We start from the raw sequence: 23,346 nt of genomic DNA, 5'->3' as shown, positions 1-23,346 counted from the left end.
CAAGCATATACCCAGCTAACTTTTTATGAAGGTAATGACAAAAACTTGAGTTGAAGACAAGCAGCTAGATCATCTCATCTATCCTTGGGATAACAAAGGAATGACCAGAATATATATTGTAGCATTTAGTTTGGTTTGAATATATCAGAACAGCACAGACTACATAAAAATTTATTTATCTTTCAGCACTGCACTCTCCAAATGTATGTATAGATTTCTGTTACATCTCCTACAGACCATCACTTATATTTATTTTAAATTGAAGACCACAGTTCTGAATAGTGCTTCAGGATTTTACTGGCCTTCAATACCCAGCATTTGTTCTGTAGTAGGAAAACCACAATGGAGCAGGAGTGTTGATGCAATAAAATCTTCATTTGTACATAAGAGTTGTCAGAACCATAAAGCAGTAATAGAATACACTCAGAGTCATCTGTGTGATCTAAGATTACAGGCATATAAAGCTTAACACTGAGATTTCTACTAGTAGAGTATGAGCTGCACTAAGCAAAAGCTCTTACGTTCTAAAAATAAAGTTAATTTGATTAACTCATCATGGAAACAAAGCTGCAAATGACTAAACTAATTTGCTATTCCTATCTTAGACACCTGGTACCTAATATGTACTCAAGCTATATGCAGAGCAATAGACCAAACAACTACTAAAAAAGCCCCACCAAAACCAAACCTATAAAAACAATCAATGCTTGATCCGGTTTAACTAAATACTGTTCTACTTGCCAAAACACTGTCCTTCATCAACTGTAAACCCCACGGTTCTGCCAACTGCTAACCCTTTCAAAGAGGAAAGGCCTACTTTATCCATTTGTTATATACAAAATTGCATTAAGGAAATAATTTCCATGAAGCTATAAACCTGAAATGGTCAGTTTCACAGGGTTGGGTTTTTTTTGTTTCAGTAGATAAGAAGTGATGTCTAACTTTATTTCCAAACTTACTCTCTCAGCTATTTTTTTCTACTGAAACTATTAGCCAGCTAACTAGGAGGAAACAAAGAAAAAATTAAGCCTTTTTAAGAAAATAGGAAAGAAATCTTTCATGTTTTAAGAGCAAAACCCAAACAAGTATTGAACAAGTATTTCACCCATCTTCTCTGCCCAGTATTAACAAAAAGCTTCACTATACTTTATGCTAAAAACGGGCTGTTTAAATGTTTTTTTGCTTTAGCTCAGAAGACAAATTGTTCAGTTTATACACATAACTTACTCTTTAATACCTTTATTATTCTGAGATGCTTAAGTAGGAACCCCAGAGCTGGCCTCTAAACCACTGCAAGGAGCAAGAGGAGGAACATGAAGGTGCATAAAGGAGCAACAGGCAGCAGTCTTTGTAGGAGAGCACTTCCAGGCACAGAGCCTATTAGTACTTCCCTCATGAGGAAGAAATATTCCTCTGCAAGACCTTTATTTGACAGTGTGGGGCCCCGGCAGCAATAGGAAACTAAGAAGAAAACCAGTCCTGCTTACACTGAGCTCTGGAAAAAAAAAAAAAGCAAAAGCAAAAAAAAAAAAGCTGGATTTGTCCTCTGAATCAGCTAACAGCACAATGCTGCATCCTACTTATTCAGCAATACCTCAGGCTGATACTGTCACCCAAGTTCTCACCCCATGCTCAAACCTTGTCCTCAATAGTCAGAAGGTCCCTACCCTGACAACAGATCCACTAGAAAAAAAAACCTTAATTGCTCAATTATGCAGATCTCATTCACTAATCTTCCACAGAATATGTGACTTCAGTACACCTATCCTTACTAATGTACATGAATACAGAGCAGAAAAAAAAAAATCCAACATGGCTAATATTTCACACATTTATTTGATCTTCAGTGATTTCACTGACAGAGAAGCCTGTTAACTCTCTTTCTATACTTGATGGGAGAAAGGCAGTGTTTCTTTGTAGCCACAAAGCCTGCAGAGTTATTTAGATTTTGTCAGACAGATTTTGATCGTTTTGAACAGGAACAGAAAAAAGTTACTCCCAGGTAGTGAACTGAGAGAAGAATCTGGCTCAGCCTATCCAAAGTAATATTTAGAAAGTTGTTATCTAGAAAGCACATAAAAATAAACTTGCCTTCCATAAAGATCCTGTTCCAGTAGATTTTTCCAACATGATTTCCTCCAAGAAATATTAGATTTGATAAAATCAACATTGAAGTGCTAACAGATGCTAGGACAGCATGAAGTCGACGACGAATTCTTGGTGAGAAGAAATGCTCCTGAGGGTCAAAACAAAACATGCAGATGAAGTCAAGAAACCCTATCATTTTTCAACCAACGTTAGAAAAAGACATGGTAGCTATGACAGACAATTTTCATGCAGAAGTTCAAATCCTTATGAAATACACCCCAAAGCTTTTAAAATATCTAGCAGAACTCCCACCAATGTCATTTAAGTTTGGGTAGGATTTCACGATAAAAAGTGATGTTGAATCATACTTGAGGTTGGAAGAGACCTCTAGAGGTTACCTAGAAAGGTCATCAAAGTAGGGTCAGCTAGACCAGGCTGCTCAGGACTGCATCCAGTTGGGTTTTGAATATCTCCAGTGATGGAGACTGCACAACCTTGCTGAGAAAACTATGCTGGTGTTTGACTACCCTCACAATAAAAAATTTTTTCTTACACTTAAGTGGAATTTCTTCTATTTCAGTTTGTGCCCATTCTGGCTTTGTCTTCCTCCTCCTTACAATTAGGTATTTATACACATGGATAAGATCTCCCCGAGCCTTCTCTCCTCCAATGCTGAATAGTCCCAGCTCTCTCAGCCTCTCCTCACATGGCAGACACTCCAGTCCCTTCACCATCCTTGTGGCCCTTTGCTGGGCTGCTCACGCCAGCATGTCCATGTCTGTCTCGTAGTGAAGAGCCCAGAACTGGACACAGTTCTATACATTCTATGTCTTTTTTTTTTTTTTTTTTTTTTTTTTTTTTTTTTTTTTTTTTTTTTTTTCTTACTAAATGTACTCCTTGGCAAATTTTTACTGATGGATGTAAACAGCAGCAACATGCTTCTGGGGTTGATAATACTATCCAATAGGTTCCAATATGGAGTAAAGCACTTCAGTACAAAACACACATCATCAAACAACTTCAGAAGTCAGTAATGCTTTGGTTGATTAATAAGACTTCACTGAAAGATTCCAGAGTCAGATCAGAACTGGTTATCTCAATTAATTCAAATAAACAGATACTTCCGTATAAAAAAAAAAAAAAGATTTAAATACACATGCAACCCCCCTTTTTTTTTCAGTGAAAATATTACTGCTCATGTTTAAGAAGTATAAATAACTGTTTTAAAGTTTTAGTACTGCTGTTGTAGCAACACAAATAAAGTAGGCCTCTTTCTACCATATGCTAGTTCACATTTTTCTGATTCTATATTTTGTACTATCACCTGAGGTGTAAGTGCAACACAGAGACTGCAAGAAGACAGTGAAAGAAGGATGAGAAAGTTTTAGCTTCCTCCAATATTCAGTTGTTAGAACAAATACTAAAGAGCATTACAGCACATCACAAAGAAATATTATCTTACTATTGGAAAATGAAAAATATCTTGTTCAATATGGCTCCGGGCTGAAAGTCTCTTTACACAGTGCCTGAATCTGCAAAAAGACTGAATGCTTTGTGTGAAGTGATAAGCATTTTCCAGAGCATGGGAATGAAAGAAAAATATCAGGAGTGCCTCAGCCTTCACATCACAAATGGTGATGTTGCAGAAAACAAAGTCTTGTGACTGCAGCATCAAACAAAAGGAGCAGTAATTAATCTTTAATAGCTGCAATCAGATTCATGCTCAGATACCTAAACCAACATAAACACATACTTAAAACAGACCTAAAAATACATTCATAGACAAATAAATGCTAGCTTTGTAAGCATCAAAACAAATGTTTCAACTGCTAAACTATAAAATGACAAATCTTCAAAATAAATGACAGTTACAAGCATAAAAATACTATTTTAACATATTACTGCAAAGCAGATCTCTGGTAAATTGAATGTTAGCCCCAGTCAGAACTATATCTAGTGTATGAGTCTGAGTCAGCACAAAACTAGGGATAGATAAGCTTCAAGGAAAAGTACTCTGTATGCATAATACAGCAATGGTCAGTCTTCCATACAACACTATGAAAAACATACATGTCTGAAAACAGAGACAGATTTTTCTCTAAAAATTTTAGATGAAAACTATATCATCATAGGACAAGGATAGAGAACATAAGATAACCATAATTATTCACAGGAAACAACAGTTAGTGAAGGAACTTTTTCCCTTTCTAGTACTGCAACTCCAAAGCTGCCCAAGGACTTCCAAAACCTTCTCCCTCAGAAGATATCTTTAGTTTGACTCTTCCTGAAATGCACACTATGAATGCATGGCTCCATACATGAAAAATGTACGCCTTTTCAGAATGCATTAGTGTATTCAGATAGAGATATTAAAAATTTTGCTACTAAATCCATATTAACAACCAAGTTTAAGTAAGAAGCAGTTATGATCATGCCAGCTTGAACTTTTGTGTTAAGTCACCAAACTTACCCTCTTCTTATACCATGCTAATTAATTCTGATTGAGCTGTAGCTTATCTACAGAGCATAGTCTATCATCAGATTTACCCTTCACTCTCCCTTTGCCTATCAAACTTCTTCATCAACTCTACAGAGAAACAGTTTTAATTAGTAAAGGGGGGAAAAAAAGAACCTTGTGGTAGAGCTGTAAGAAAGATTTAAGAGATGGACAACCCACCAGAGAGCTGGTGTTGGACTGCATTTTCCACCAAGGCACTGATTAGACTTGGTTAAGTTTGTGAGGTCTGCCTGTTTTGCAACCCAAAGCAGCAAAATGAAGACAAACAGGAATAGCTAAAAAAGCTCTGCCGCTTTTTTTTTAAAATGATAGTTACTAAAAAACCCAACCTGTCACATATAATATGTCACCCTCTACAAAAGTGCTTATGTGTTAAACAATCTAGACTAACTGTAGTACAGACCATAAAAGCCTTTGGTCATTTATAAGGTATAAGGGAGTAGTTTAAAACAGAAACTGTTTAGGCAAACATTGAACCCTTTCTGGGTTTTGCTGTAGCTAATTTCCATTAACTTTGCTAGGCACTGATCCAAAAATCAGTAGACATTTTCCTGAGAGTCTCTGATTTCAATGCAGCTTTTAGCCAGCTGCAACAAAGGTAAAAAAAGAAAACGTTCTTTAAACATCTCATGTCATCTAGAAAAAGCTAACTATGAAAGTACCTGAGCAGCTACTGTGCTCAAATAAATAAACTGGAAGCATTAATTTACCCATAGAAAAGGAATAAAGCTGGTCTAGACAATCCATAATAACATCTGTGATTTAAATATCTACCAGCATGTGGATTTTTCTGAATATACAGCAAGTTGTTTTCATCAAAGCAGACAAAATTAAAAAAACCCTCCACACCCACAACTCTTCATTATGCTATTTAATGCTTTTAACAATATGTTCCCATTGCAACAATACAAGCAGCTGCTATGGATTTGTCGTGTTTCTCTGGATTTTACTGCTGTCTCTTTCTCTCTCCCCTTTTCCTGTTGGAAATATGGCCAGAAGATAGTGGCAAAAGAGCACCTGGTGTTAAAATGACAATGAAGCTGTGGCTGCCTGGCTGAAATCCTAATATTTACATCCTTCCTCAATGCTCCATCTTACTTGTAATCTCACATCAATACTTCATCATGCTTTACTTTTAGTAATCACCACCATCCCCACTTCCCCACACACTGTGACTGGACTGTAGCATTTAAACTACACAAAAAAAGAGACATATTGTCAAGATACTCAGTCCAAAGGCATGCAACATGACACAGGAGGTGACTCAGAAAGGCTGTTTCAGGTCACCTTTCCTGGAACTGAATGAGAGTTTGGGTTTTTACTCCAATCCAAACCCTGCTGTAAACGAAGGCCAGCTTCAGATATTTTTGCCAGTTTTTGTGAAAAGCCTCTCTCTTAACACTGTTGGGTCTAGCAAAATCGGCTACCATCAGACCTCTCTCAAATTGGCCTTCTCAGTTATCTTACAAAACCACTATCAGGTAGTGCGGTACCTTGAAAAGTAAAATCTGTGTATGTGTTTGAGAGGGGTGGAAGAAGACAGGCATGAAAAGGATTTGCACAGTCCAAACATTCCCATTCCTAAACCTATTCCCAGTTACACATGCATGTCACATTTAGTCTTTAAGTGAAAGACAAGCCACAAATAGGAAGCTTGTACAACCGTTGTTTCTTGAGAAAGATAGCTTATGAAGGACAACATGCACCAGAATAGATAATTTAGGTTAGAATTAAGAGTGAAGTTAAATGACATAGTGGAATTTTGAAGTCAGAGGGGATGTGAGAGAAAATACACATTTCATTTACTTTTGCAAAGCAATTACACCACTATATGTGAGAAACAACCAAACATGGCAGAAGACAGCAGAACATCATTTAAAAGAACTTATCTCTAAGATGAGTTAGAGCTAACAAACAGTAAATTATCATTTTTACTGATTTACAGGACTGTGTGTAACAATACAACTGAATGCCATGGAGAGATGAAATTGAGGGTCCAGAAGTGCTTTTCCTAAATGCATTTACATCTACTAGCTAGACAACAACAGTGAGAATACTTTGGGGAATACTGACCAGAATAAGTCATCCACCCTTCCACGTGGAAGTTGAGGAGATACCTGAGATGGAATTCAGTACAGCTGTCAAACTAGGCAGTCCTATACAAAATATCAGGCTAAAGTCTTCTTTTACAGAAATATATTCTCCAGTATATTATCAGAGACCCAATCCTACATCTTCCTACAGCAACCATTCTTAAACTTTTTCTAGCAACAGTGGTGGCACCATGGTGATTTGGCACGTCTCAAATGCTCGTTATTCAGAGAGCTGCTGAATCCATTTGCAGTAGCTTGTTCTGAGAGGAGGTCACATGCATCACGCTGTTTTTAGCAACTGGGTTGCATGTTTTCCCCCACACTGCAAACCCACCCTGATGACAGGGTGACATGTGGCAAGAAGCCTCCCCTGACAGACAGTAGCTGGTAACTTCCTGGCAAGTGCTCAGAAGATGGAAAATAGCTATGCATGCTGCATTCGCAACGCATCTCATTTATATAGCTGCTCTGGGACAGATTAAAGAAAACTTCTACATAAAGTCAGTGATGTTATCAAGCTTGTTCATACTAAAAATACTTTAACAAGTCCCATGTAAGGGAATTAAATTTGGTGCAATTTGAACAAGTGTCCATCTTCATGGAGTAAAACAGAGACTCACAACACTTACTCCTTTTTGAACTACCCTTCCAGAAACTTGATAATCCAAGCACATGGCAAAATAAGAGCGTATGGTAAAATTGGAGAAGCAGCTGAGTAGTTCTTATGGGAACATATGCACTGTGGAATAAGACTGTCAGATACTATGGCCAGAGTGACATGAAACATGTGCTCGGTACTACAAACTGTAACACTACAGATTACATTATTCTATTTTCATCTGCCTTTGGTTTTTAAAGGGTCAAAATAATCTTGTACAATTTTTAGAAGAGTTGTCTTTTTTTAAACATATAATATGTAATTACTATCTGTTCTACAGATTTCATCTTCTCCCACTTAAACCGATCAGCCAAATTATCCACAATAATTCTAAAATAAGATACACAAACTGCACTATTTGTTGTGTTGAAGAAATCAAGCAAATTAATTACCATTAATATAACACCTAGTCCTGCATTATCTTTCACTGCCTCTCCTAGTGTATGAGGGGAGTAATTGTGCTTCCTACAGTTATGAAAGCTCCATCCCTTTTAATTTCCTGAAGGTTTTTACTAGAGAAGCAGTGCCTAAAAGCTAATGTAATGTTGACTCATCTTTAGGTTTCAAAAACTAAATGAAACATTCTCTGCAATAATCTGTTATATAGGATTTGCAAGGATTTTGGGAGGAAGGGGACGAATGGTAAAACGTTTGTGGGCAAAGCTGCTGCAGTACAGGAGGGGCACAGGTGGCGCCATTATACATATCAGAAAAATGCTTGGAAAAACACTCAAATTGCTTGCTGGGGTTCCTTTTACCAGCGCAGTTTAAGGATCTGAACTTTGGTTTTCATCCCCCATTGCCTCACAACTGAAGAGTAAGGCCTGAATTTGTTTACCTCTCTACAGAAGCAACAGAGACCATCTAGTCAATCTTAAAAGCACTTCTAAGTGTTTTCTTTTAAAAAATGTTTAGATAAATGACAGGCCAACACTTCAGCGTCTATCCCTAAACTCTCATCATCACCCCATTGCCACAAGAGTGAACACCTCAATGCATCCCTTGAATCTGGGTCATCCGCAATGCAGCCATTTGCCAAAAATAACGGGACAGCATAAAAACAAGAGCACGGGTGAAAAGCTGAGAGTGAGGAGCAGATGGGACGGTGGGAAGGGAAGCAACACATCCTGACTAACAGTTACTGGCTATTTTATCTATCTGCAGTTAGGAGCACTGAAAATGGAGGGCAGGGTGTGACTGAGCAGCTGGGGGAGCAGATGGGACGGAGGAAAGGCTGAAAATTGTGACAAAGCTCTGCCAAACAGCATGTCAATTTATTTAATTTTTAAAGCAAGCAATAGAAATGAACATGGGTTGCGTCCAAAGAGTGGGGCAACTTCTAAAAATATTTGTCAATACACACTGTCAATGGGTAATAGTGACAAAAGTGTGTTTGGGAGACTACAGAAATGAAGGGAGGGACTACATGTGCTCGTTAATAAAATGCCGGTAGAAGTTAGGCTCGAAGAGCAGTAGCAGCAAAGAAAAGGCAGTTGATGAGAAGACATGTCAATATAATACCTACTCCTGTACTTGGAAGCTGAGGGACAGATGCTGAATAGTGTAAAAGTAGAGACTGTACCAAAGAACAGAAAAGCAACAAAAAAAAGTCTGGTTGAGTACACATGCAAAATATCCCTTTATGAAATAATCCAAAAGAAACTGTGGAATCCCCAGAGCTGTAACAGTAACAATATATGGGACAGGCCTGCAAGGGGAAAAGGAACAAGATATAATATCAGATCTCATCCATCAACAACTGCCACACCAAATGGAAGAATAAATTTAATTTCTCATCAACATACACTGTACCCTTCAGTAAATATGCTAATCATTCCTGTTTGCTCTGTTCTTCATCTACCTCTAACCAAGACCCATTCCCCTTTGCTTTATTTTTCTGGCATTTTATTTTGCTTGCAGTTGCTCTGTCCCTTCTTCCCTAACTGAACTGTGGCCTGAGGTCAACTCCTGCTTCTTTTTAAGGTATATACTTTCCTTTCAAAGCAAAGGTAAAATTAGCTCCTGGAAGGTTCACACATGAAGGTAGGAACGGACAAAATTTTTCCAAGAGACAGGATGATGCAAATGACCTGTAATTCCCTACATCACTCCTATAAAAAGAGGACCACACAATTAAAATCAAGCAGCTGTCAGTTAAGATCTATTTTCACAAATAGAACTTGTTTCTGAATTTAGGAATAAATGCTATATATAGTATTTCAGAAGATACTCATCTTCTCTATTGATGTCTTACTAAACATTCACTCAACAAAATGCTGTCTTGCACTAGCACCAGTTCATTTTTAGATTTTCCAGAAGATCTGCATTTATAGCATCTCTCAGCAAACAGCCAACCCCCACTTCTGTTTCAAGAAAGCCTCCTACCAGCTCGTATGTGTGCACTACACTTACAGATGCATGCGTGAAAGTTTGACATACACAGAAGTAAATTTCTGTACTTGCTCCTACACTTACTCTTCACCCTTAAAGAACCTGCCCAAACATTTCTTTTTTTAAAGTGGCAGCTTGTGAAAAGTGCGAAATGAACAGCATTGAAATGCACCATCCTCTTTTCTGGTTTATGTTTAAAACAAGGAATTTAACCAAGTCATGACAATGCACATTATCTATAAACGTGTCTCAGCTCTCCCCATGGAGGACAGGTCAAGAGCGCCACCCACTCTGTGTCAGGTCCCTGACATCCTTATTTTTGTTCTTCTGGTTCCCATTCTGCGTATTCTGGTTCTCTCAGTTCCTTCATCTACATTTTAACATTTTTATCCTTTAAATTGTAATCAAATTGGGAAAGGATCTAATTTCATCTATCATTAGTGCTGCATTTTGGTCCTGTCCTTATGGCCCTCCTACACGGTCACTGTGAAACTGAAAATGTTAACAAATAAATAATACACAGTAATAATCCCCATGGAGACATCTGATAAACACTCAGCAAATACAGACCTTGCTTTCCCTGTGGCAAGTTTCTGTAGCTCAAGGCACAGCAGAAAGACAAGAGTACAACTGTTCCTCAGTGCTTTAATTTGTACTTCTGTAACTGCTGACATTTATTGTATGGACTAATTTTTGAGGTGAACAACAGAGGGAGGCTGTATTTGTGTAACAGTAACAAAGAAGCACATAACCAGCATTGCTCTGCCTTCTTTTGGCCCCACAGCATGATTTACTTGTTTTTTCAAACTGTGTATGGCTTGAGCACCAGAAAACTGCCCGATGCTTCCAAAACAGAAGAGGATGTAAATAATGCTGGTAGGTGGGAGAAACATTTTTTTGTTATGACAACTGAGCAGCTATGCAAGGGGATTCCCAGCTGACACTGCTGTCTGAAGCAGAGCAGCAATCATCTGTTTAAAGACAGATATAAAATAACAAGTTTCTCCACTGCTGGCATAAAAAAATAATTATTCTTGTACAAAAACCCAGATACTTGTACTCAGAAGGTAGGAAATGATAGAATGTTATCTCTGAAATCTTACTGTACCCACAATTTTCATTCATTAAAGCCTGTATCATATTGCATATGCTTGTCCCTCACACAAAACAACACCTTCTAGATTCGCAGTCTGTGTTATTGAGTCTGAGGCAGCAAGTTCCCCCAGTAAAGAAAACTAGAATTGGAGTGCAAGTGTGTGTATTTTCAGCAGGGCTCTCAAAAAGTTTTGGGATCCACTTCCATGAACACAAATGAACCCTTACAAGAGGGTGGAAAAGAGAAAAAAATAAAATCAAGCAAAAGCAGAAACATGGCAAGAATTACTTGACTCAGAATTATTGTTGGCACAGCTAGAAGTCCATGGAAAAAACATAAGATGCATCAGCCAGCCCATATTCACCTTTAATGGTCATTGAGCAGCTGAATACAAAAGAGCATCTTAATAACTCAGCTTGCTGCTTCTAGGTACCATACGCAAAGACCAGTTGTCACAGGTCTGCCCTGGCTCATGTTCACATCTAGGGAAAGGAGTTTCCATTGATTCTGAGTCAAGGTACATCTACTTTGGATAGTAGAGATTTCTGGTTAGAGCAATGATATGGCTTAACTCAAGGCTGGGGTGGGAAGTCTCGGTGGTTCCATCATTATGGATGATACCTATATCTCAAAAACCATTTCTGTGCTAGAGAATAAGAGTCTGTTTAAGGGACTTCATTCAACTATCCTACCTTACATTCTTTCAGATTCTCACAGAGTGAAGCAGCTAACCCAACAGAAGCTTACAGCAAGCACATAAAAAGGTTATGAAGGAAGTATCATTGGCAATGCTTGCCACTTAATTGAATCGCCATGCTGCAATAAAAAGAAGTATGAATTACACAAAACTATTCGTAGAAAAGGTCAGACAGGCCTGGCATTAGTAAATCAGTGATATAAATACTTTTTCCACCAAATTAAGCAAAAGAAAGATCAAAGCCTAGTGCGTGCTGAAGAACAGCTGAGAAGGGTCTTTATATATGACAGAAATCTTATTAAAGATCTAATCTTGCAAGGTGGCCAACAAACATACTTCCCTTTAACAAGTTCTTAATGTTTGGTCAGGTCTTGCCTCAGCTGCAGAAGGAAGCTTTACAGTTATCTCACAGCAGATGAAAGTAAGTTATACTTGCTGATGAAATTCTGTGATCATAGGAGGTAGTTATACATTTGCTCAATGTATATAGATCATGGATGTGAAATTCACAGGAATCTTTATCTCTAATAGGCTGAGTTTGGGCCCTAACATCAGGTAGAGTAATTACTGCAGCAGAACCCAATTGGTTTCTTTGTCCCACTGACTTTAAATACGGAGGCTCAGCCTACTAACCCATACTGGTTATGTAGGTTTGCAAGGGGGAAGTTTCAAGGAGTTGAGCTCCTCCTCTCCCACTTCCTCTCATTGGCAATTAGATTGTGCTAGTTTGGGTGCTTTTAGGATCTAGGATCTTTAGATCTTTTTTTAGGATCTTTATCTAGCAATAAAATGACCAGAGGAAGTAAACCTTTCTGCGAGGTCAGATCAGCAAAGATTCCAGCAGGAAGGCATGCAGAGGAGAAAGTGGTGGGACTACGAGGAAGGGATGAAAGGAAAATTAAACCTTTCCCCTTTCAATAACAGTGAGCTCTTAGATCAGCTTAATTCCCTGTCAAACCACAGCCCAGAGGTCAGGCTCACCTCTCAATACCTTTCCATGCTCCACACCAGCTGTCTGCAGGATCACTGCATAATGCATAACTTACGAATAACTGTAGAAATTGTAATGCACCTAGCAGAAAAAACAGGGCGAACAAAATTAGAGGGAAAAAAAATGGACAAAACCCCCTCACCACACCCAACTTTTTGAAGATGTCTAAAATTCTGTTCTCTGTGAAACTTAGGATGCCAATGTCATTGAACACCTCTAGTACCCAAAGCAATGGTGATATTTTAACTACAAACATATGGAGTTCACTCTCGGGGTGGGGGTATCTAACAATCTAATCAAATCTAATCAAACACACTCATCAAAAACACAGACCTCATACAAAGTATTTCCCCTTTTGCAGAGGGAGGCTGGAAAGGCAATTACAGTGTAGTGAAACAGACATAGTGTACCTCATCACAGCCATAAATGAAAATGGAGAAATCAAAGTATTTTATACATTAAAAAAGCAAAACAAAGATAGTACAAATTACTTTAAAATAGGCCACACTTAAAATTAGATGGTTTCTCAAATTGAATTGTTTATGGTATATTTAGTTTCTTACTAAAGCTACAGATAAAATCTTACATTAGAAATTCATCATAGCATGAGTTTTAGGAGAGAGATCTTTATATCTCAATTTTAAAAATTCTTACTAGACTGAATGATGCGTTTTCACCTTATGAAAGAACTAAGAAGATAAATGTTGCTGTTTCAATTGAGATTAAAACATTAATTTTAACAATCTGCCAATTTTACTCCCTTTGTTACATGTTCTTTTGGATGATTTCCAAATATTTCCTTTTAAAAAATCCATTGATTTAAAGAGATGTTGTTGGCTATTCTAAGGTTTAAATCATTCTAAATCTATTTTTATACCAAGATCTAATTTCTTCTATAGATCTATATCTTCTTTTTCTGTAAGAAATTTAAATCACTGGGAGAATTATAGCCATTAGCGTTTTCTTTCAGAAATCTGATATGTTATTTATTAAAAGTCAATACAAATTCTGTCATTGATTTTGAACAAGATACTACTGGAGTCTCTGTTCATCTGTAAGAAATTAATATAGAATCAGTGAAACAAAGCACTACTTTGCTCAGTACAGGTCTAAATATATCCTGAAAAAGTAAAAGAAAAGAACTGGTAAAAACACAATGAAGCTTCTCCAGTTTAATATAAAGTTCCCAGATATGCCCTAGCTTATGATGCATAGCATTTATTGTTGGTTTATATACAATGTTTTAATAAAGAGACAACATTACTTAATTCAGCTCTAATTTTCTGACACCTAGCAAGTAATCTCTAGGGGAAAAAAATAATGTTGATAACTTCTCACAACACAACTCACTGAAATATGAAAGTTCAGAGAAGTGTAAACTGAAAAGTACATAAGAAGGAGCATCAGCAATTTTAGAGATGAAATCAGGAAGCCAGGCACTGGTTTGCACTGGTTCAAATTAAAAGTTTCAGATCCAGTTTTTTGGGTCACAAAATTTACCGTTTTCAGTAAATATTTGTTTATATGTTGATTTTACTTCTCACAAGTAATGCCCATGCTTCTTGGTTGACTCTAGTTCAATATGCCCGAGATGACATTTAAAACCTGTCAGACTGCTGCAAAAGTGTTATTTACCCATATTGCGCTAGGTTTCAAGTGCTGAGATTTAAACTACCATAAAATTTGCATAAATATAGGGTCCAATTCTTTTTATATATTCTTAGTCAGCACAAGGATTCAGTGAAGGACAAGACTCAAACGTGCTTTATTTAGATTTCTAAATCTTTCTTTTGCAAGAGAATTCAGACAATGCAGTGGGGAAAAAAGGGAAGCAGTTTTGATATGAATATTGTTATTCTTTGTGATCAATTAAATTTTAAAAAGAGAGAATTAAAATTCAGCTCATTCTTCAAATTTTTTTTTTTATATTTTACTAATTAAACACCTCCTGCTCAACTGAATTACATAACCCAACTTTAACAATATATGAGGAGGTTTGGTAAATAGAACGGGTTAAAAAGAAAAGCATAAACCTGTGCTTTGTATTTTTTCATAAACCCATCTGCTATTCTGGGGAAAACCACACATTTTCCTTTTCAAAAATAGCCTTCAAGACCCAACACAGCAAGTGAGTGAAGCACAAGAATGCCAAGGATTTCAGCTTGTCAACAGATGAAGTTTAAGTGAAAAACCCATCCGCAGAATGGGTTTCTCAATGCCACAGTGAGTAGGTTTGCAGAACACCTCTTGCTGAGACAGGATTATGGGAATGCTTCCAAAAGCCTGATTACAAGGAGGAAAAAAAAAGGAAATTTATACAGGGCATTAGGGAATTTGCAGTTTATTTTAAATGTGATACTTGTTAAAGAGTGTCACATCATTCCACCCCTTGCATAAGGAAGTGTTGAAGTCCAACTACTCATTTGCTCTCCAGTCTCAGTGTTCAAGAAGAAAATATGAGTTTGTTAGAAGAGTGTGGAAAGAACAATGAGGGCTAGTTTGCAAAGACTGTAGTTCATGTTGTTGTAGAGAAACTTTCAAGGCACAAGACAAAGCATGACTCAGCCATAACCAAATGCAACAAGATCTGCCTAATGCACTAATACAGATGTCAAAACTATTCATATTAAAAATGTTGACTTCAGAAATATTTCAGGGAAAGATGGAAAGTGTCTTCTAAGGAAGGTCTACAGCCATGTTTCTAAACAGAAATGAAAACCAGAGGAGACATGGAAGACATTGGATAGGCCTTTAAAAACATTTGATGAAAACAAAGGGACAAAATGCACTTGGTTTGCTCTTGGGGAGGTAATTTATACAAAAAGAACCCTACTGCCAGCATTGGTTAACTATAATTAGAACTACATGTTAGAAATTAATCCAACACATATAACCGCACCTTCATAATGCCATGTCCTTATAATTTCTATGGTATTTAAGCACTTAATTCCCTAAGCATTCTATTAAAATTTCTAATACAATGACATTAAATACAAAAAGGCCCTACACTTATATTTCCTTGTACAGCTAGATGTCTAAAAACCTATGTTGTCTTCCAGTCCAGAGACAAACATATGCAGCTGGTCAAATGGTGAAGCTCAGTTTCACCCTAGAGGGAGGATTAATGGATTTGATAAACTCATTCTCTAAGAAGGAAAAAAGCTGTTTACACGCTGTCACTGAATTCACACTGATGGACAGTTGGATGATATAAGGTAGGACTGGATGTTATTGGCTACTAAATTACTTAGCTGTATCAGTTGCCACACATGGGATTGCAATAGGTGGGATGGAGAACAGCCTAATTACTTCAGCATCAGAACTTCATCAGGCTGCAGAGTGAGTCGCCACCACCACCTCAACATTATATAGGACTCAAATTCTGTGTACTTATCACTACTAAGAAAGCAAGACATAGGAATTATTTATTCTTACAAAGTTATTAGAAGATATGGGATTTAAAAGTGAGAAAACCTGCAGACTAAAATGACCATCAAAATTAAAATAACATTTTTTGCATATGATTGCATGTCAAAGACAATTTTGTCCTTTTGAAATGACACCATGAAAGTCAAAAGTATAAGTAAAATGAAAATATCAGAGATCTTCAAAGAAAAATAGTATTTTCTTTACTTGGGTCTTTAGCAGCGTAAGATTTCTCAGTGTAAGCTTGTTCCCAGATGCAAGCAGCTGCTACACACACATCTGTCCAGGAAACATATGTTTAGAAATATACACTCCTAATTTTAGTGAAGATGAATATTTTAAGGCCATCCTAAGTGAAATCAGAATACAAATGTTCAAAGTGGCTTCTGTTCAGCCACATACAACGTGACAAGCAGTTGCTTACTCTAGGACTGCAGAGGAAGCTTATAAAACCATGTGTATTTCAGTGTTTGCTGATACTTTGCAAAATTCTAGTTACATGGCTTACCGCAAATACTGGAAGGTGAGCAAGGGAATTCTAACTCTTTTCTGTTATCTAAAACTTTTAATCTAGGTTAAATCAAACTAGTAACCAGGAACTTCAGATGAGCATAGAGCCAGGAAACAAGAACACAAAATGAAGAGAAGTTCAACTTACAATTAAATCTTGAATAAGTGAAATAGAAAGTATCCTCCTGACGCTGTTTTCCACAATTACTCCAAACCAATTAAGTGCGCCCCAGTACCACAAATAACTCTGTCCTCCATGCCAATAGCTTACAAAGGCAAAAGTGAGGGCTGTGGAAAAGAGTGTTCCCAGCAGACTGGACTGAGATCCTCCCATCGGAACATAGATGTACCTGCAGGTGAAACGACAGATAAGCAACATTATTAGAGATTTCATGGAAATCTCAGAAAAACATCCACTACAGAAAATTTATTTCGTTGCATAAAAAAAGAATTTGAATAATTACCTGACATTCTCTATTTACAGGGCTTGCCCTAGTTTCTGCAATGTTATAGACCACTTCATGAAATACGTGCACGTATCATTTGGAAAAAAGACAATTTTGTGGTCATGGGAACTCTGCATTAGGCAAAAACTATATTCTCAAAATTGTGAAAGACAATGGTTCAGATTTTTTAAACCACAGTAGTCATAAGTCAACTTGTACACTCAGAAATTACATGTGACCTTCACGTGAATTTAAATTATAAGACCCTTCAAAAGGAGGCACATGGAAAAAAATGAGGGGTAATAGGTGCAAGTTACTCCTGGGGATATTCCAACTGGACATGAGGAAAAATTTTCACAATGAGAACAAACAGCCATGGGAATAATCTCTCCGGGGAAGTTGTGGATTCCCCAACATTAGACACTTTGAAGATTCAGCTGAGCAGAGTGCTGGGCCATATTGTCTAGACCATGCTTTTGCCAAGAAAGGTTGGATGATCTTTGAGGTCCCTTCCAACCTGGTATTCTATGATTCTGTGAGTCTATGATTATACTAAGTCATATATAGTCATAACCCATAAAATGTTTTCCATTTGTCAGAAATATAGACACATGCAAACATTTTTTTGATTTTTAAAAGTTTGTAATTTCTTTCTTTTTAAATCTTTCATTAAAAATTCTATGAACTGAAAATATTTCCTATCTAGTTCTTGCATTATAATCTCAAAATCATGTCTGCCTAATGACCTTCAGAGCACATATGCCAAAAAACCTCCAAAACCTATATGAAGCACCCTGCATGCAATTCTATTCTGAATTTAAACTGAATCCAGGAGTCAGAACCTTAGTCTTCAACTGATGCTTATAAATGTCAAAAAACCAGTGCTCATTCAGTAAAAATACCAGAAGCAATGGGATTCTGAAAGCTCACTGTTTTCTGGGTCACTTCACTTCCTTCCTGCCTCGAGAGCTACATCCACTCCTGGCATTTCCCAAGTAACGCATGGCCACTGGCCAGCCAAATATCTGAAAAAGTCGCATATTCCTGTCAACACTTTGAAGAAGCTGATCAGGCAACAGAGTCACCATCCAGCTCACGGGTACCAGCAAGGAGATGCAGTATATGAGAACCACTGTTGACAGTTCTCCTCAGCTGTCATTCCTTTAGCATGACACACTGTACTCATATTTGAGACTACTCCTACTTGCTAAGATAATTAAGGGAAATTTTTTGCAGTGAAATTTTTATCTGTGGTTATCAGATTTTACATTCAGAGATAAATACTAGCTTAAAAATTTAAAAGGGAAATTACCATAGTGCTTTATTCCTAATCTTAGGAAGTAAGAAAATACAGTAACAGGGTAAAATAAAGTGATAAAAGTAATTAGAAGGTAAACAGAAAAGTCATTAAATAAACAAGTGTCAAATGCTCCAAATTCTCTCTACACATAACATCAATACACCTTTTTACTTCAACCTGCTACAACCTGAAACATCTAATAACATTCACAGTGATTTTCAGTATAAGTATGCTTTTTACTAAGCATATAAAATAAATAGAAATTAAGATCGGAGGTTTTTATTTATGCTGTAGCTTTGCTCTCTCTTCCCTTCCTATGCTCTTCTTGGATCTAGTCTTATCACATATATGAAGAAATAGCATAGCAATAATAGACACTTGCAATTCCATTCAAATAGTCTAACAGAGTGGTATGTCTTAGTAGTCTGTAACAAGAGGGATCCCCTGCAGGGCTCTGGCACAGAGGGTCAAGAGAACAGTCACAGAGTACTGCTTCGGACAAATTCCTTCTATACAACGGACTATAGAAATGAAAGACCAAAGCATGTCATCCCCTCTTAGGAGGTACTTTTCCAGTATCTTCCCTCTCCCTTTTTAAAGGCTGATTGTGTTATTTTATAGGCAGGGTCTACTGTCATTACCAGTTCCCCTCACAGGTGGGCTAGAGGGGGACTGACAGCCCCATACCACAGCTCAGAAACTGCAATCCCAAGTGCAGCACCTCCCCGCCCTTCCAGCCCTGCAAGTACGGCAGTACCTTGTTTTGCAGTGCTTCACCCAGAGGAACCCAAAACAGGACATTGCCAGCCCCGTCACTGCCAGCAAAGCTCACTCTGTCTTACTGAAACACAGCACTAAACGTAACCCAGACACCATGAGAGACACATCTCTGTGACAAAGACCTTACTCTGAGCCCTAAGGAAACCTTTCCGCTGACCTCACAGGGTCCTGGCTTGAATCCATGGCACAAAAAGTAGCTTTTACTGCAGAAGTCGCTCTGGGTTTCTGTACAGTCCCTTTCCTTGCACTGAGACAGATCTGCTGTGTAGGCACCAGCCACCTTGTCAGCACAGGCGGCAGCCTCCTGGCATTGCCAGGAACAGCCCAGCAGCACCAGCCTGTTCATTTGCAATCACAGCTCAGTTTATGTTGGCCTGAATGGCTTTCAGATTACTGTGCAGAGAAAAATAGGCTATTTTCTGATTTTTAGTGTTTAACAACAGCAGCTAAATAATTGAGCAGCAACAACTCATCATTTTGATGAATGTTCCAGGTCAGTGAAGTTTTAGCTCCTGGTGAGGCCGATGGCAACTGTGCAACTGAAAATTCATGTGCGCTATCTTTGTGAAGACCTGTCTGAAGAAGGACAGAAGCCAAAAGGAGTCGTGTAATCTTTACTAACACTTCAGCCTTCCCCTCCAGTACTGTGGAGAGTCTGCCTACTTGCCCAGAGGAGAAATGCAAAGCAGAAAGCAACACCTCTCTCCTTCCCTGCAGAACCATGGCTGGCTGCCGTTTTTTTGTCACAAGGGCACTAACCACCCTCAGACTGCGTGATCTTGCCTTCCCTTGTAGGGCATTCTTGCTGGCAATTTTAAAGTAGGTATAAAGGACTGATGGCTATTGAGTCACTTCTCTCAAGCAGTGTGAAGAGCAATTCTGTATGTTCCTGGCTGTTTTATGCAGAAAAATTCACGAAAAGTCCATTATTATGTTACAGAACACATTAGGATAAAAAATATCTGCTACTTCATCACCCACACACATCATAACCACATCGTGTTCTTGTGCGAACACTCTTAACGTTGGCAGGCCCATGTACAGGCAATAGGCAACTCAGTGTGAAGCCAGGGCCAGATCCTGGCTCTGTGCTAGCCACTCTGTGCTCTCCAATATAACCAAAATTACAGAACCACCACCACAAGAGCCCCTGTCATTACAAAAATGCATTTTTCTTATTTTTGAGCACTGTGATAGTTTAAAATCTAATTTCTTAATACCTTTCCTGTGTGTTTACATAGAAAAGGACTCATTTGATTACAGAAAGCTACATTTACGTTAAAGCATGAGGGAGAACAAACCAGTGAATAGTATGATTAAGCTAGAAGATAGAAGAAACATGTTACTTCTGTATTATCATTTACAATACAACACACACTTTGTAACTAAAATTTGTTGTGGTTTAAACCCAGCCAGTAGCTAAGCCCTATACAGCCCCTTGCTCACTCCCCACCCCCAGCAGAATGGGGAAGAAAAGGAGTCTCTTACAGTACATTAGGAACATTGTTCTCTCTTCCAGTTCACTAACAAAATCCATGAGGAGGGAAGGAGGGAAACAGGGAGAGAGAGATTAAGAGGCAATAGCTAGTACAATTTGATGTCTTATATATCTGCATGCTTCCCAAACTTTTTCCTTCTTACCAATACTACTGTCTACTTTCCATCTATCATACAGTCCTTCTCTGCTGTTATTAGAAACTCAGGGTTTGCACAAACGGAGAGGTTGCTGTGAGCACACTGATTTGCCACACCATATGTAGAATAGCATTACATAAATACCTCATTTTAAGCTTCCACGCAGTTTTTAAGACTCTTTCCATCTCTAATCACAGAAAATCCACAGAGAAGCTCAAAACCCCCAGTTCAAGCACTATTAGCACATAAAAGTAATCATGGATCCTCATGGCAGTCTAACACAACTCAAGGAAACACCCTCATAGCAGAATTTCTTAAGAGTTCATAAGTAGATTACACATTTACTGTAGATGTGCAAAGAAGGCAGACTTAGCTGAAAAACGTGAAAATTCACATACTCACAGAAAAAGAAAAGTCAACACATGGTCAGTGAGCCAGACAGATAAATGAAGAAAAGCCACAGAGTATTTTGCAAAGGGAAAAGGATGTTAAGGCAGGTAGATTTGAGAATGGTAATTGGTCATGTCCTTCCAGGTTATTTCTGAGGGATGGGTAATGCTGGTCAGATCAATGAAACATAGAGACTGGAAAATTAGACCTGTGGAAGGTGCTTAGTATCAAAAAATGCACGCTAGGTGAATATATAAAAACAGAACATTAACTTAGGGGATCAAAAGTCGATCCCTGCCAAAACTTCAAAGGTGAAATTTGATGGTGAAAGAACAGAGGCAGGCTGTCAAAGAGGAACGTGTGAATGCCACAGCTTTGCTAACCATTCCTAGTCTGGCTAGACCTCTCAGAGATAACAAGGAAAGGCACTTCACATCAGAAGAAAAGGTTGTACATAGTGAATGGCAAGAAGAGAAAGGGGAAAGAAAACACCGTGTAGATTAAGTATCTTGAAACATCTGGGGGGCATTTGAGGCACAAATATGAATATTGAGAGAATGTTACATAGTAAAAATTATTTGAACACATACACCTGACATGACTAAACACAACTAAACATACATTCTTAGCCTTCCCCTCCCAAGGCAAAGATGCTGTCAGTCTTTACTGTATTTCCATAGACTGTTTTGATTTCAAACTTGCACGCTATTAAACATGTTACTTTCACAAACGAAGCATAACTGTGTATGTCTTCTGAATAACCAAGTGCCTTACTTTTAGTTCCATTTACAGTAGCTTAAATCAGCTTATCTACAGCCAGCAAGCTGTTCCATTTATGCAACTTATCTTAATTTTAACTCACTAAGTGAACATCAGAGAATTGGATAAAATATGTAAATGGTACCATTTAAATCCCTAAAGTAATGCAAACACAAACATAATAGCTGAAGTATTTAAAAGTGACATTTACTTACTGAGAGCAACTTTTAAATCCAATAACCATTTTGTTAGTTTTCTTGAAGTGGTAATCTACAGAACAATCATAAGATATCTGACAATCATTCCCTTGGAAAACACGTTGTTTCCTTTCTTTTAATGACATCTACATTATAAAGTTTCTATTTTAATAACTTTAGAAAACCTCTAAAAGGAGCATTTATAACTAGTTAAGAATTACTCCGAAGGGCTTTTATTCCTTGAGGACTCAATACACTGCTCTTCCACATGTATGTAATTTTAAACATATTTAAACCTTGAAGTAAGTGCAAGTAAAGCACCTGTGTAAATGTAGTTCTGTCCAGGGGTTTTCTTCAACATGTGCTGAAATTTCTTCCTGAATTAAGGCCATATAGCAAGATGCATGCTATCCATGATTTTTCTTCCCCTCTCCTTAGCTATTGGTCTTGGAACACCTTATCCAGAACCAGATGAAAAAAATTTTTAAAAACCCAAACCATTCATTTGCTTGTAATGGCAAACCTCTTGTAAATACAATTTAGTTTATGAGCTTTTGGTGTTTCATTTCAGGGAACATTTGCTGCCCAAAATTCCAATGCTTCTCTAAATTTCAAAGCATTCAAGGGTTAACCATACTGTTTTGAGTTGGACAATTATATAGCTAACACAGTAAAAGTTAAAAAAGCAATAATAAAGTATTCATCTTACATCTCAACAACAGAAATTGCTTGAGGTTCTCACAATGATGGTGTTCATTTGTGGACACAAAGAAAGTTTCATCTAGGCAGCATTATATCTGTCATGTTTGTCATCATTAGTTATGAAATCAATGCTCAACATGAGCCTGAACAATTTTGAGCATAAACTTAAATACCTAAGTTAGCATACCTTTTGCTTCTAAATTATCCCAAGATTTTCGCCACAAAACATTTAATTGAAATGAAAAGCATGGTAGGACATGGGTAAAAACTAGAGGGGAATTCCCTCTAGAACTGCAGTTGGGCTTCCTTAATCTATTTACTTTTAAGCCTGTGTTTCCTTTTGCAGTCTTAGATGACCAATTTCAAACTTATCTGCTGCATAATATAAAGATTTCAGGCCCAGTTCTGCAAATTCTTACTTCTGGGTGAGCTCTTACCATTCCTGTTTTGTCAGTTCAAGTCGTCACTGACTTGGATGGAGCTATGCAGAGCGCATAAGTAAAGTACACCTGTAAGTCTTTGGAAGACTGGGTCCTGCATGAATAAATCTGTTTTAAATCACAGAAACATCTCTTGTAAACATGACTTTGAAGGCTGAGCTCCACATATTTTCACCTGAAATAAAAAAATAACCAGAGGTATTTGGAATACCATTTGGCAAAGTTTCCA

The 23,346-nt window shown here is 37.7% G+C and overlaps 1 protein-coding gene across 1 annotated transcript in view; it reads right to left on the bottom strand.

Annotated features, from left to right (window-relative positions):
* The window catches only part of HHAT (hedgehog acyltransferase), a 236,509-nt gene that overhangs the window by 97,378 nt on the left and 115,785 nt on the right, over window positions 1-23,346 (bottom strand). Inside the window, exons 9-10 of the mRNA XM_026844624.1 lie at window positions 16,617-16,818; window positions 2,092-2,236 (exon numbers count right to left, since the gene is read on the bottom strand). Of these exons, the coding sequence (XP_026700425.1) occupies window positions 2,092-2,236; window positions 16,617-16,818 (347 nt within the window). The remainder of the gene's footprint in view (window positions 1-2,091; window positions 2,237-16,616; window positions 16,819-23,346) is intronic.

Source organism: Athene cunicularia (genome assembly GCF_003259725.1).
Source record: "Athene cunicularia isolate RWA chromosome 3 unlocalized genomic scaffold, athCun1 chr3_part1, whole genome shotgun sequence".
Taxonomy (NCBI): domain Eukaryota; kingdom Metazoa; phylum Chordata; class Aves; order Strigiformes; family Strigidae; genus Athene; species Athene cunicularia.
This window is presented reverse-complemented; position numbering and strand designations above follow the sequence as displayed.